A 16,680-nucleotide genomic window follows, 5' to 3' on the forward strand; every position below is an offset into this window, starting at 1 on the left:
AATGTCAATTTTCCCTAGCACCTCTGATGGATAATGAATGGCTTTCTTTCCTCACATGAGAATTTCAGGGCTAGAAATGACTGGTTCATTATGTTTCCCCCAAACTGAATGAGTGGCTCTTTGATCTGATAACTGCAGAGACAAGCTTCCTGCCTCTCTTCTCCTGTTCTCCCCGTCTCTCCTTCCCCCTCTACCAGACAAGAACAAAATTGATCTGCAACTTTTGGTTGTCCCTCTTCTTTCATTGAAGTATAGTCATTTGACAGGGTACAAAGTACCCGAGTAATAATTTATTATCTCATATTTATTAATGAAAATAACCTGGGTTAATCTAATTCAGTAATATCTATGAAAATGGTCCACAATGAAAGGGCCTCCCTGTGTGAACCAAAATGATGAACTCCTTCTTTTTGTCCTGCTCAGGTCTCATACAGAGATAATTACAAGTATTAGAGAGGAAGCATCACAGAGAGAGTGCTGTCATTTCCTTGTCATGAACGCACCCACCAATTTTTAACATAACGTTGTTCCCTAAGTCTCATTGTTTTTCTATTACTTTCTTTTTTAACATCAGAGCAACAGAGCAGCACCTTGTGCTAATGAGGTTTCCCTCAAAGCGGAGAATTGATGTAGGGGCCTAATCCGTTCATTTACAACCAGCCTAGACATTAGTATGGCTGTACGCATCATTACGCCATGAGGAAGCCTCCATCTCAAAGTAATTAAATAGAGTTGTGTCGTAATGAGAAGCCTGCAGTGGATGAGACTGAGAGAGGATTGGAATCAGTGGAGGATCTTTTTATGTTACGACTCCACTGTTCTCTCCTCTTCTACAGTCCTCCTTGTCTTTGTTGGGTTGAAACTCTGAAGGACTTTGTTTTGCTATCAACATCAGGCAGGCTGGTAGCTACGGTAGATAATTAAGATGTTTATTGGCGCAGTGACCTTTCACCGGAGTAGTGTAAATAAAGCCAGCCCAAGCTGTTTCCGGTGGGGTCACTGTGACACTGTCAACATGAGACTGTTGGGTTAGATGGCCCTTAGCTGAGGGACCATATGTTATTTTCAGCTCTGGGGTTGTGAGATTCGGTGAAACTGTGGTGTCTCACCTCTCTTTCTCCACATCCCCATCTACAATTACACTTTGTTCCCACCAGCCTAGAATGTTATTATCTATGGATCATGTGTTAATGTTCCCGAGGGAATCGGAGGAAAAAGTACTGAGAATCTCATATCAGTAAACATACTCTTGACTGTGTTCTTCAGCTCAGCAGTGGTCCACCATGCTCTGGGAGTGTAATCACACAGCACTGAGTGGGAGTTGAACCACTGATGATGGTTAACACTATGGATGTCCTCCGTCTCACCTTGGCCACCACCACACTGTGGCGAGGTCCGGCCATTTTGCTATGCACCATCGTCTGCTGCATGAACCTTTTACCATGATGTAAGCATTGAGGAGAAGATAGCATCATGGCGGAAAAACAAAACTGTTACTGCACAGAAACCATCACAGTTTACCAGAGAAATGTACAGTACAGTAATACTGTATGCCAACAAATGCAGAAAACTGTAGGTCTCTGAACAACCAACCGCTTTTTCACTAGCTTTGCTACTATGATAATTGTTTTGTCTATAAGAACGGCTGCTTGTCAATCATTATCTGCATTCAGATGAGGAGTGCAGGAAGTCGTTGCTGTGTTGCCAGGCAGATTTCTCTGTTCTTCCTTCACACTGGGAGGGAGAGAGAGAGAAGCAGAGCGGCAAGGCAGTACACAGAGCCACAGAGAAGGGCTCCAGCAAACGCCACCACACTACTGGGGTCTAGGGGAGAGCCTGAGGGAGAGGGGAGAGAGAGAGGGGGGTGGCCAGCTCACATGGCTGGATGAGTGGCTAAATGAGCTGTGTCCGGCATACAGTAGCATGGCTGATGCCTCAGAGGTCCGTGGCCAGTTTCTATAAGAACAGCCAGTTGTGGAAGGTCATGAATCAGAAGAGGATCCACGTTCACTCTAACAAAGCTGTTAGCTGTGGAATGATGAGGCTCTAACGGTATGACTAAGTATTCTATTTAAAACATGTGCATTGACTGTGTTTGAACAATGACATGGTTTAATGTGAGAGTAACCCTGATAGGAAATGTGAGAGTCAATTCCAGACAGTGCTGCTGTATAGTGGCTACTAAAAGTTGCACATATACAGTAAATGCAGAGCTTCATAGAGCCGTAAGGGGACTGGGTCTGTACAGAAGAGCTAACTTGTCATTGACGGGTGCTTCCTATGCCAGGAGCCATAGGACTACATTATATGTAGCAGGCTGAACTCCTGGCTAGTACCACTTACTGTCAAATGTTAACTTTACAATTATGCCCATGCTCCCATATCCAGAGTGACATCTCATAGGCTCACACAGACTCGCACAGACCCGCACAGACCCGCACAGACACACACAACACACACACACACACACACACACACACACACACACACACACACACGCACGCACACACGCACACACGCACGCACACGCACACGCACACGCACACACACACACACACACTGGAGGAGACAGCTCTTACTGTAGGAGACAGCTGTTGGAGTCCACAGGCCCCTCTACTCCTCCATCACATCCTCTAACCTGTATAGACAGACAACAGGCATTCTGAGCCCACGGCCAGAAGAGACACTTTAATGAATGAGACTATTAAACATAGCTATGGTGATGTGCTTATGAGAATATTTTTAATGACACTTGTAATGAATCACACCTTGTTTAATTACATAGTGCCCTCTGACAGTACTGTTGCAGTGTATTTGGTTAGGTATTCAGAGAGGGTCTTTGAATGTGAGTGTAATTGTTTGTAGAAGAGCTTAGGCCTGGGCCCATTAGCTACAAGATTAAAGGGACGCACGGCATACCCATATGTATAATACATTCACCCATCACTCAGGCACTGTGAAAGACCCCTTGTTTAGTATTTGCCTGGTTAATAGTCGAGCTCTTTGCAATATTATTTGCCCTGTTGATTAATTAGCATGACCTCCAAGTGTTTAAACAATGTCATTGCTGCTTTACTGCTGTGATCTATTCACAGAGTAGTGGAAATACCTTGCTTCTTTTATTCTCCATATGATCCCACCATTTTAATTTAAATTTATTTTCCTGCGGTTTGGCATTTCTGTCATGATGGGATGAGAAATTATCTCTCTCTCCTTGTCTTTCTGTCTTCAGACATTCATTTCTATTCTGCACCTGAACCTCCCGCTCTCTCGCTGCCTCCAATGTTCATTTCAATGGCTATTGTTCAAAGCTGTGTCTGGCGCGGATAACAGAATGGAAAGATGGGTATCTGTAGAGAAATCACTATTGAAGACCTGGCGGCTGGGCTCTGGGTAATATAAAGCAAACACTAAGGCCAATTTGGTCAAGTCATTTTAAGAGGATTGGAGGAGGTATCAGTCATGGTGGAGGAATCTGTTCCTTTGATGCATCGGTGAAGGAAAATCACTTTGCCTTCCAAATCTTCCAAGTCTCTGATTGAATCTCGAAGTATACAAATTAAACAAAAAGCAAAGGCCACAGTGATAGATGAATCCAATTCATTTAGCCAGGATAGGTGCTTTGCTCAAATTTCCACATCTTTTGACAATCTGTTTTTCTTCCCCAAAGACTACTCTTGTTTCATGCCTGTGCATGTATAGAAAGCTATTTTTTATGCTGTCAGTTCTGTGAATAGTGAATGCTTTAGCCCCTGGAGTAAAATGAATCAGCTTTGACAGTGGCCAACACCCTGAGGGAAGTGAATCAATTTGCTTCATTACATGTCAGTCCCTGAAGACCCACACAGAGACCATGGCCGCACAGAATTGCAATCTTAGACTAATTGTTGTATTGAAACAGAGTCATGCTCAGCAAATCATTCAGCAGACACCCGTCAGTCTGGCTCACAACGTTGTTATCAGAGAGGCTTCAGTATCAATCTCAGGTCCCTTTCAATCTCTCTCTCTCTGTTCTTATTCAAAGCCTGTTTCTCTGTGTCTCTCTCTCTCCTGGCCCACCCCTGTCCTCTTCCTCGTCCTCTCTCTGTGAGAAGGGCTTGTTGTTGTGGAATAACGGCGTGGACCTGGGCTCAGTGACAGGAGAGCTGATATTGTCAGGATCTCTGACGTGTCAGAGCTTCTCATCTGATAAGCCAGAGAGAGAGCGAGATTGGCGTCGAAAAGGCGGGCGCCTATTTTTCAAATGTCAGAAACGATACGGGGCGGTGCTTGATGGGACCCCGCGAGCTGCGAGGGTACAGTGTTTCATTCCACTGCTTTAATGATGAGAGCCCCCCCCCCCCAACGTCCATATCACTGAGCTGGACATGATGAGTCTGCCTCCACCCCACTGAGCTGATTATTTCCAGGGCACAAAGTGGATAAATAGCACTGCACTGGTGCTGCTGGGGCTCGGCCGTCATTGGGAAAGCATTGTAGTGACACTGACGCTGTTAGTAGCAGCGTACGGCCTCGGTCACGACACAACATCGTCAGAGTAAAAAGAAATGTCTGTCTATCATTGTGACATGTAGGACATGCCGTGGTGATGTTTAGCTCAGCCGCGTATGTTTTGACACAGGGCATGTTATTTGTAAGCTCTCCACTGTCACAATAGGGATATACTGTAATGTGTTTGGCTGAATAGCAAACAGCCTTGGTCTGTATGTGTATGATGAAGATACAATATGGGTTGTATTTTGTGGCGCTCTAGTTACAGGAAGCACATGTTCTCTGGGGATACAGTTAGGGAATAAACATGTTCCTAATGTTTACTGTAGCATTAAGATATGTTAAGATATTCCGCTTTGTGTTAAGAAGGCCTTTGACCCTGCCTATTTGACCCTGCCTATGTTATTTGACGTGTTATAAAATAGCCATGAGGGCTTTGGGAGGTCACAGGAACAATTAGCAAGAAGTCACGCAAGCTAAGCACCAAATGGCTTATTTTCCCCCATGACCCTCCTATTTCGGGGAAAGATGTGAGATAGATTTTTCTGTTGTCAGACAAGCGATCAAGCCTCACATAGGTGCATCACCCTTTACAATTAGAAATACACAGATACTCAGGCACATATTGAGGTCAAAATTAGCATTGCTGTAGCTTTACCATCTTCTCAGGCCGATATTGTAATGCGGTGCGTTCTGGTGGCAGGGAAGTCAGACGCAGGAGAATGAACTTGGTAAAAATGGAGCTGTTTCATAAACATTCAAAAAACCTCTGAAAACCAAAGTATACAAAAATAACATTATAGGGAGCAAAACCCGTCACACACCAGAACAAATAACACACCTATATACAACAAACCATCTCTGACAAGGACATGAGGGGAAACAGAGGGTTAAATACACAACATGTAATGAATGGGATTGGAACCAGGTAGACAAGACAAAACCACTGGAAAATGAAAAGTGGATCAATGATGGCTAGAAGGTCCGTGACGTCGACCGCCGAACACCACCCGAACAAGGGACCGACATCGGCGGAAGTCGTGACAGATATTAGCTGGCGTGCCATTCATTTGGAGACTTTAGACTCAGTATACAGAGCAAGCATCTACTGAAGGCTCTCAGGGCTCAGTACATTATAGAGGGGCCATATGCCGGCTTGGTATTCAAACAGTATTTTGGCCAAGATCAATGGAGAGATGTCTGAATGTATTATAGTAAACAAAGAGCAATTCTGCTCCAAGCTCAGAGATTTGGATTTTACATCAAGCAATCAATGCCTGGACAATGGCCACATAATGATTGTCAAGTGATGGAAAAGTATCTCTGCAAAGCCAATAAGGTTAGCCAATAAGACCAGAACCAATTAAGCAGAGTTGTGTATTTTGAGATGATTTGCCAGAGGTAAAGCACATTATCTAACCCACCTTGGGTCACATCCATCAATTCATTACTGTAGTCATGTGTGGTTGTGGGTGGAAGCAGCATCAATGTAGAAGGATATTATGGAATGTACCTTTAATGGTCTAGATCAGGAATGGGCAACTTTGATGGGGTGGGGGCCACAAAAAAACAGAACTCTAGCTGTCCGCTAGACTACCTTACCAATCCCCCAAAACAATTGCAGGCATGGGATAATTAAGTGACTGCTGATGCACAACCAAATGTCCAATTATTACTCTAACGCTCAACATTACGTTGAGACCTCGACTGAGTTCTAAAATATGTTGTTGAAATTGGTCAGTGCGCCTACAAAAGGGGGACGGTGCTTCCAGTTGCCCGTCCCTGTAACCATGACCAGTGAAAATGAGAACAAATAGTCCTCTCCTGTGTGTTACCAACCAGTGCAAACCCAATAAAGGTCATTTCACCGCAACCTTCTGTCCGTCAACATACATGCAACAACCATGTCATGTAACCAGCCTATTCCTGTTTCAAGATGGATTCAGTCCTATTTGGCCATGGTATGTTTGGCCCGGGCTTGTGAGACTTTTGATGTCTGTCTCAGACGTATAAAGGAGATGGGAAACTGTATGAGGGGAATCATTGTCAAACACTTCACAAACATCTCTGTGTGCTTGAGGAGAGTGGGAGGAAAGCACCAACCATGTGTTTATTGTGCTGTTACACTGCCATGTCAAAAAGCGACTCATTCTCCCCAACAGTTAAGTGCCTTCACAATTGTGAAAGTGGAAAATTGGGACTGATGTGTGTAGTTGGAGAATCACAGTAATCTCAGAGGAAGCAAAGCCTTCTGCTTTATATCTGATCATTTGGTTTGGTACCACTGAGACTGTGCAACAGCTATCCTGAAGTAAAAGAGCTCTCTCCTGGTACAATGCATTGATTCATTGTTATCTCTTTGGATTCTCTAGAAATAGCAGGGCAACCAAACAGGGCATATAACATCATTAAAGATCATTATGAATAATTGCTTTAGGGAATGACTTAATAAATATGACCTTTCAGTAGAGAGGGATGTGTTTAAACCACATACTATTTCAACATTCAGTGATTCTGCTAAAGATGCATAACCCATTACCTTGTTTGCTCAAGAGATTCAGACTAAATGTTGAATAATCCTTCAAATTAATGAATTTTTAACCTAGCGGCTTAATATTGATTGCCTGTTGCTTAGACATATTACTTTCATTTGTGTTATATACTGTTTTCCAAAGCACACATTTGGCTTGGAATCTGTCTGGGGTACAGGCCAAGATACATGTTTCCCCACATATAGCTTTGAGTAGTGACCATCAGGCTTGGTTGAGAGTAAAAAACGGAATAGTTTAGGGTTTCTTGTACATACCAGTCAGATAAAAATGCACCTCGACAGAATGGTCTGGTTTGGTGGAATCTCTCTTTACTCTGTGTGTGTGAGTTATGTTCTTACTTAAAATATTTAATGTTTCAATTTCTCAAAACTCTTTCAGGTGAGTTTATTTTGTATTTACCCTGCCATCCTCTTTCTGGCAAACTGTGGCCATTGATATAAGAGGTAAACTTGTTTGAAAGCATTTATGATTCAGCAAGAAAGTTGGTAGACATTTTATGCATTCTCATTAGAATTTTGACTTGACACATTTTCAGTTAAAAGCATGTGATCAATTAACCAATTGCATTGATTCCAAAATGTATTTCTAATGACACAAATGAGGAAAGGAGTTTATCTGCATCCCAAATGGAACCCTATTCCCTATATCGTGCACTACTTTTGATCAGAAGCTGGACAAAAGCAGTACACTATATGGAATAGGGTGTCACGATCGCTGTCTTGAAAAAGACCGGCCAAGGAGCAGCGTGCCAAGCGTACATTTTTTCTTTATTTCTTTAAATGTTGCCAACAAAACAACAAACACGACCGCGACACTCCGTAAGGCTGTACCTGCATCAAACGAAGACAACTACCCACGAATACAAAAGGAAAAAAGGCTGCCTAAATTTGATTCCCAATCAGAGACAACGATAGACAGCTGTCCCTGATTGAGAACCATACCCGGCCAAAACATAGAAACAAAGAACATAGAGTTTCCCACCCGAGTCACACCCTGACCAACCAAACATAGGGAATAAAAAGATCTCTACGGTCAGGGCGTGACATAGGGTGCCATTAGGATTCACACTCTATCCTCATCCATTATGTACAATATTTTACACTACAACCTACAGTATATACATCTATCATTTGACCTCTTTGCTTTCTCTCCTCTTATAAAAAGATGCCCACCAGCTGAAGGCTCAATAGAGAAGTCAATGAGCTTGGGCCTTGGCCATGATTAAGGAAGTAAAAGGTTAATTTAGCAACCGAACAAGACCAATGCCAATGTGGAACTCACACAGCACAAGCTCAGGGGGTCTTTGCTGTGGAGCCCCTCCCTCCACCGTAGGGAGACTAATTCAGATGAAGAGCTGGATGTATGTAGGTCCCCCCAAGGAGGGTTAGAATGAAGACAACTGAATTGGTTTCTGCTCTAAGGGTGGCAGATTACTAAAGACAAAGAGGTTTATTTGGATTAGACCTAAAGAATGGTCCCAGCTCACAGATGAAAGTCGGCCCTTTGTCTACATTACATGAAAGCTAATGAATTCCTCAATCTCTTATTTTCTAAGGATTTTAACTGTCAAACAATGATTCACTGATGTATCAATGTATAAAAACATACACCAGGGGAAATTCACTTGTAAATACACTAATGAGTATATTCATATATTAGAATAACACAAAGTAGCTTTGGAAAATGTTGTCTAGTAATAATACTGGGTTCATACTGTGTACTGTGCAGATAAAATGTCTTTGATGGTTGTGGATGTGTGGGGTGATGCTTTGTCATCTTTGAATTATCATGAATACATTTGCTCAGAGCCCATTTTCCAAATGTTCTCCAGTCTTTTGTTCTCAGTATGGGGTTAAATACTAGGGAAACATTTCAGCGAGGCTTTCGCTTGTCCTCAATCTTTCTGTGCTGTATTACACAGTGTGTGCAGGGCCTCATTTAGAGTGATGCATCAGTCTGCCATCCACAGCATTTACCCCCAGTATCTCTGATTTGTGGCAAACAGAAAACCTGGTTTTATAGGAACTGTTGAAATGCCACTTGCCTTTATTGTGATGAGTAATAAAACACACATCAGACCCTTAGTATACTCTGTAAATGCCTCACATATACAATCAGCACTTCCCTAAGGCAGGTCTGGTTTTACAAGAGTCTGTATACCAACAGTTGTCCTATTTAAAAGATTTGATGGAGTCAATGTACTTAGATGTTTAGCCTTGATGACATGTTGAAGCTTGCTTCCATTTCCTGGCGATGCAACCCCAGTGAAAAGCTAAGGTTCCACTAAAAGGTTGTTTGATGGTGAAAGCTGTCAACTGCCAATGACCAGTTGTTGGCATGTTAAGCAGCCCCGGCCCAGTTTATAAACGCGAAAGACCAAGGCTACCCGCAGCGGGCCAGAGAACGCAGGAGGATGGAGTCAAGGACATGTGAATTACCTTATGCACAAGCTGAGCCGCACACAGTTTGAAATGGGAGTCTACGCTGAAACAGAAATAGGTTGAGTGATGCCACACAACACCAGGAAATTGATTAAACTATGTGATTTCGCACCACTTTTTATGAGGAGATAGGTTAGCTGGGGAATTCCATCCACATCAATTACTCTATGAGGGACTTTTGAAGTTACATTTTCCCTGCCGAGCTCTAATATTCGAGGGTGAAATAAAAGATCTGAGTATTAATAAAATGTGAGGTTTTACTAGGCTAGGTTCCGGGATTTTTACACAAGCAGCGTCATGTTCACAGCACTAGACTTGGCACAGTATCCAAAATGCAATACCCCACTCTATGATTCTGATGTCAAACAATCCATATGAAACCCATTTTTGACAACAAAGAATATATATATATATCTTCAATGGTGTTTACTGTAGAGAATGTTTAGTCAATTGTTCTCTGGCTGAATTGGTACATTCCAAATGAATGGGCCCGTTCTGAAAACACTCGTCCTCCTCCTCCACTCCTCCTCCATTGTCATATCAGTTGAATTTCAAACGTGCTGCACAATTGAAAGTGGAGAGTCCTCGGGCTCAGCCCTCAACACTCCTTGACCTTTGGGTCATGATTTGCATGTGATCCATCCATACAACAGCACCCTCCGACTATAATAAGGCCAACATGTGAACAGTATCCCACCAGTGCAAAACATGTCACTTACTCAGTGTCGTGGAGGACACAGTGTCATGGCTGTCAGCTGCACAACAGAGGAGACTGTGTCTGTTCATTTATAAGGCTCCTGATTCAATCAGTCTTTGAACAGTAACACAATCAGTTATATCCAAAGTCAACTGGACAAAGCTTCCTTTTAAAAGTGACAGTTATGAATGTAGTACAGATGTGTGTCTCACTGACTCTCGCCTAAACAATAGAGAATGGCTGGGTTGTGCGTCTGTTTATAATGCTTGCGTTGAGAGCAGTCATGCTCCCAGAATTATTCTCAATTATGAATGGTTTTCTCAGAAACTCTGCATGTATTATTCAGATTTATAGAGTCAAATTTTAACCAACCGTCAATAATCATCTTCACAGTGGAATTTCCTATGGAGTAAAACAGCTTGTGTTTAAAGGAGCCTTTATCATAAGAATACCCAGGTTTATTTACATGAGTCAAATTAGGCTTACACCCTGTGACATGGTTCTAAACGAGATACCTTTGTCTAATCAGAGGAGCTGTGTGTGTGTGTGTGTGTGTGTGTGTGTGTGTGTGTGTGTGTGTGTGTGTGTGTGTGTGTGTGTGTGTGTGTGTGTGTGTGTGTGTGTGTGTGTGTGTGTGTGTGTGTGTGTGTGTGTGTGTGTGTGTGTGTGTGTGTGTGTGTGTTGTTTTTTTGTCTGGTAATCACACAGCAAACAAAAACAGCTCCTTTGTTTCACCTCCTCAGTGCTCCTGATGGGTAAAGTGTGCAGTGTGTTATGTGTGGCGGGACCGGCATTGTGTGTGACTAGTGTCTGTGAGTGTTGGCCTGTGCTCCCAGCCTACTGCAGAGACAGAGTGTGGGGCGGGCACATTATTCAGAGTAAATGAGAGCGAGACCTTGAGCTATTCCCAGAATCTTAAATCTGAGGTTGCTCAGATTTGTAACTGTGTCTGTTTGTGGCCCCTAGACTCCAAACAATGCCTGAATATGAGGACGGCACACCCACTATCTACATGGCTGTCCACAGTACGGTCTCGTGTATGGCCTCCTGTCTGACTGAATCCTCTGTGACATTGAGAATGTCCATTTCTCTCCACACACTGACCACAGTCAAAATCCCAGCTTCCCTATCGCCCAATCCAATCAGAGACCTCCAATCACTGGCCTATGAAATTACAGGCCTAAGGAGGAGCGGGGGAAGAGAGTAATATTGTTGTGTTCTGGGTTTTATTAGTGCCTAGAGCAGGGATATCTAGTATGCTACTGTATTTCTCTCAGGATAAGCCTCCAATTAGATTTCCTATGTTCCTATGTTCCCTTGGCTTTCTATTGTTATACTTAATCCACTAAATCTTCATATTAGGTGACACATTTTAAATACAGTCTCATTAAGAACAGCCAGGCCCACATTATTTGATACCGTCCATTAGATTTTTTTTAGGCTGTGGCTGCGAATACGAGTTGTCGTTCCCCGGACCCTCGTGGAAACCTTTTTTCTCAAAGCTACCAATCCGGATCGCGTTCTGCGCATGTGTTAATTTACACAAATTTGTTTCTACGTAGCTGCTGCTCACACTGCTGCTCACACTCCACCTCCATTCACATTTCTCTCTTTACCCACCCTCTTCTGAACCATTATGATATAGCCAATGTCTCTGCCTCATCTGAAGAGCTGGAATAAAAACCATGAGGCGATTTGAACAAACATTCAAGGTCTTTATGAAGGCTACAACCTTCTCTGTCTGTTGTAACAGATATTGCAGTTGCATAAGCACATTGCATTGGAGTAAAAACAATCAACATTTTGTGTGATACAGGATAATCTTTGTAACTGCTGCCATATTGTAGCCACTAGCCAGAGTTGCTGAAAAATAACACTAATACTTTGACTGCCTGTCTGCCTCCTGCTTAGCCAATGTTTGTATGATTAAAAAATATTGCAAATTAGACTGCAGATGAACCGGGCCCGGAGATGGCGGAAGATGGATCCAGAAGGAGAGGCCTGAATAGCCCTCCTCTGACCAGCGGAGCCGCAGGTGAGACTGATGAGCTCTGGCACTGGAAGTGACGGAGAACGGAAATGACCAGCGGAGCCGCAGTAGAGACAGGCGGGAGAGGTGTCTGTGTCTTGCTTGAATTTGATATGCTGCCTAGATAGCTGCATGTAACTCCCCACTTGAGTTTTGCATTGGGGCAAATGACAATCTGCGAGTTTGTACGAACATGTTGATCATGTCTTTTGTGTAGAACATGTAAATAGCTGCATGAAGACTAACTCCCCTCCAGAAAAAAAGAAAATGAAATTGAGCTTATGCCTAATAGCCTACTGAGGCATGGAATGCAGTAGTTGGAACATGTCGACCATGTCCTTTGCGTACAACATACATTTTTGACCAGACAAAGGCGTCGCCGATCAAGGAAGGAGAAGAGGCAGCGAAGCAGCTAAACTCAGCAAAAAAAGAAACGTCCTTTCACTGTCAGCGGCGTTTATTTTCAGCAAACTTAACATGTGTAAATATTTGTATGAACATAACAGGATTCAACAACTAAGACATAAACTGAACAAGTTCCACAGACATGTGACTAACAGAAATTGAATAACGTGTCCCTGAACAAAGGGGGAGTCAAAATCAAAAGTAACAGTCTGTATCTGGTGTGGCCACCAGCTGCATTAACTCCTGCAGTGCATCTCGTCCTCATGGACTGCACCAGATTTTCCAGTTCTTGCTGTGAGATGTTACCCCACTCTTCAAACCAAGGCACCTGCAAGTTCCCGGGCATTTCTGACACACCGCCCCAGACCATGACGGACCCTCCACCTCCAAATCGATCCCGCTCCAGAGTACAGGCCTCGGTGTAACGCTCATTCCTTCGACGATAAACGTGAATCCGACCATCACCCCTGGTGAGACAAAACCGTGACTCGTCAGTGAAGAGAACATTTTGCAAGTCCTGACTGGTCCAGCGACGGTGGGTTTGTGCCCATAGGCGACGTTGTTGCCGGTGATGTCTGGTGAGGACCTGCCTTACAACAGGCCTACAAGCCCTCAGTCCAGCCTCTCTCAGCCTATTGTGGACAGTCTGAGCACTGATGGAGGGATTGTGCGTTCCTGGTGTAACTCGGGCAGTTGTTGTTGCCATTCTGTACCTGTTCCGCAGGTGTGATGTTCGGATGTAGCGATCCTGTGCAAGTGTTGTTACACGTGGTCTGCCACTGTGAGGACGATCAGCTGTCCGTCCTGTCTCCCTGTAGTGCTGTCCCAGTACGGACATTGTAATTTATTGCCCTGGCCACATTGCAGTCCTCATGCCTCCTTGCATCATGCCTAAGGCACGTTCACGCAGATGAGCAGGGACCCTGTGCATCTTTCTTTTGGTGTTTTTCAGAGTCTGTAGAAAGGCCTCTTTTAGTGTCCTAAGTTTTCAGAACTGTGACCTTAATTGCCTACTGTCTGTAGTGTCTTAACAACTGTTCCACAGGTGCATGTTCAATAATTGTTTATGGTTTATTGAACAAGCATAGGAAACCGTGTTAAAACCCTTTACAATGAAGGTCTGTGAGTTATTTGGACTTACTATTATCTTTGAAATACAGGGTCCTGAAAAAGGGACGTTTCTTTTTTTGCTGAGTTCATGTAGGCAGCAGCTACAAAGAAATCTCTGAAGATGCACAGAAACCTCTATATCTCTAGCCAATGCAGATTGGAGTTACAGAAAATCCAGAAACACAGCCTATCTGTTTAAAAAATAAATATGCATATGTATAATCACTATTTGTGAAATGCCTCTTAAACCATGTTTTTTTTACCCCATTGACGATGCAGGGCTTCTTTTTTGGAACATTGTATATGTGCCTCTGTTTTTCAGTGTCTCTTCAACATCTCTATATGACCCATTTCATAGAGCAGTGTGATACACTAGACGCTGTACTAACACCTGTTTCCTCAACACAGAATGTGTTCCACATGGAGATGCTCTTTTGATCTCTCAATCATTTTCTACTTTTTCTCAGTGGTGGCTCATGTTTTCCCACCAATAAGTTTGTGTAGCTCTCTTCATCTCTTGAGGGCATGGACACAAACATCTATGTTTCCTTCACTGATTGTGCTATTCTAATTGGTCCCCTTCTCACTGTAAAATGTCACCACTCTCCAGAAAATGGATTTGATTACCTTTCCCCATTTCTCTTTTTCAGCTTGTTGGGTTCATCTATGCCTGTTATGTGGTGAAGCTAATCTCGGAAGAGGAAGACAGCTGTGAGTATTGCCTTTCAATTAATATGGTAGATCTATGAGAAATATGGCTGATTCCTACAGTCACACTTTTTATGGTGAATCATTTCCCTTTGCTTGTTATAATGATGACTCAGCCAATTTTAAAAGGGCCATCTCACCTCATGTGCCTTAGTGAAACACACATATTTTATTCATAAGCGTTACCTGACCAATCACATAACAGTAATGAGCCATCTTCCTGGACTCGCTCCATGATATAATAACTAAAGTGTTTATATCCAGCTCCACTCTTAGAAAAAAAGGTGCTATCTAGAACCTAAAATGGTTCATTGGCTGTCCCCATAGGAGAACCCTTTGAAGAACCATTTTTGGTATCAGGTAGAACCCTTTTGGGTTCCATGTAGCACCCTTTCCACAGAGGATTATACAATGACCCAAAAGGGTTCTACCTGGAACCAAAAATGGTTCTACATGGAACACAAATGGGTTCTCCTATGGGGAAAGCTGAAGAACCCTTTTGAACCCTTTTTTATAAGAGTATAGATACAGTATGTCTGGCTCAAGGTTGACATTTCTGTATTCCTGTGTTTACAGAGTACTTTATTTACTCTAACAACTGGGCATTGGCATGTACATTCCTCATCTGGTCGGATCTTTACATTTAGCCAAGTGTAATGCTCCAGCAAACATTTGGATTTAGATGTTGCTGGATTTAAACAATTTATTTTATTGATCCCAGTCCCAGCCGCTTGTGGATCCTAGCCTTAAAGGAAAGTGTGGGAAATGTCCCCATTTGTTAAATTCAGAAAACATTGCAGCACAGACCCAGTCAAATTGCCTTGTTCCAAAATGCATGACTTATTCTCTTTAGCCGCTGCCTCATTTTTTAGAAAAGTTATATTAGGACAGGAATGAGTTTTTGTGTTATTGTCATTTATAATTGATATTGATTGCCGTAATACATGTGCGACTTCTCCTTGTTGCCGGTCTTGCTTTGTAAACATAGTATGTGTTGGAAAGAATGCATTTGCCAAGTACCCCGGCATACTAGATCAATACCATTTTTCTTCTAGCGATCTCTCTTGCATTCTCTCCATTTGCAACATTCATCACCAAGCAACAGACATAAAGAGAAAGCAGGAACGAGAAGAGATAGAGAGAAAAGTATAGAGAGGGAGGAGGTCACATGAGGCGACTCTACATGCCTTCTCTGTTATTTGGGATTTTTTTTCACTGCATTAATTCAATTTTTATAATTATAGTTATTAAAATGGACTGTATAGTTGGTACAGCAAGCCTTTATTAAGAGTGCTCACCTCCCCTAGGTCCCAGCACAATACTGTTGGTGGTTGGTAGGTTGAAAAGACTTATCCAAATGCACTGAAATTATACCTGACTACTGGTTAGTGTGGTCACAACAGAACATTGTATGTGTCACGTTCTGACCTTAGTTCTTTTGTTATGTCTTTGTTTTAGTATGGTCAGGGCGTGAGTTGGGTGGGTTGTCTATGTTTGTTTTTCTATGATTTGCTATTTCTGTGTTTGACCTGGTATGGTTCTCAATCAGAGGCATCTGTCAATCGTTGTCCCTGATTGAGAACCATATTTAGGTAGCCTGTTTTCTATTGTGTTTCGTGGGTGATTATTTTCTGTCTTTGTGTATGTCACCAGACAGGACTGTTTGTGTCATTCTCATTTATCGTTTTTGTTGTTTTGTTCGAGTATTCATTTTCATTAAAAGGCATAATGAATACTTACCACGCTGCACCTTGGTCCTCCTCTCTTTCTCCCAACGACGAACGTTACAGTACGCCCATTACTTGTCAACAATGCAGATTCTTCCTATGGCAAGATTTTAATATAATTGAAGAAGGCTTTGTGTCTGATAACATGGTAATGTTTCCTAATACAGCTTCAATGTACAGACAGTACATTTTATATGGGAGCTATTATGAGAGACATAACTGAGACATTCATAGGGTGTGCAGTGAGGTTGCTCCCTCAGGCTAGAAAAAAATTGAGTGAAATAAGGGATGCAGCGCTTAGTAGACTATTTCCTCTACATTTAGCATAGGAATCTGAGTGTAAAAAATGCAGCGCTTCTCCTGGCTGTGCTGGAGCCCCTGTGAGACAGCCAAAAGGCAGGCAAGAGTGCTGAACCATGACCACAACCGAATGTGAGTCTCTCAGCTACCTGAGATTGCCTATCAGACCACAACGCTCTCTCTCTAAAAGAACATCTCCAGACATAGCTTTCCCGTCTTT

At 42.8% G+C, this 16,680-nt stretch overlaps 1 protein-coding gene across 1 annotated transcript in view; it reads left to right on the forward strand.

Annotated features, from left to right (window-relative positions):
* LOC135506013 (sodium/potassium-transporting ATPase subunit beta-1-interacting protein 2) overlaps positions 1-16,680 on the forward strand; it is a 149,607-nt gene that overhangs the window by 123,599 nt on the left and 9,328 nt on the right. The window contains exon 5 of the mRNA XM_064925342.1: positions 14,376-14,436. Coding sequence (XP_064781414.1) covers positions 14,376-14,436 — 61 coding nt within the window. The remainder of the gene's footprint in view (positions 1-14,375; positions 14,437-16,680) is intronic.

This window comes from Oncorhynchus masou, chromosome 19 (genome assembly GCF_036934945.1).
Source record: "Oncorhynchus masou masou isolate Uvic2021 chromosome 19, UVic_Omas_1.1, whole genome shotgun sequence".
Taxonomy (NCBI): Eukaryota; Metazoa; Chordata; class Actinopteri; order Salmoniformes; family Salmonidae; genus Oncorhynchus; species Oncorhynchus masou.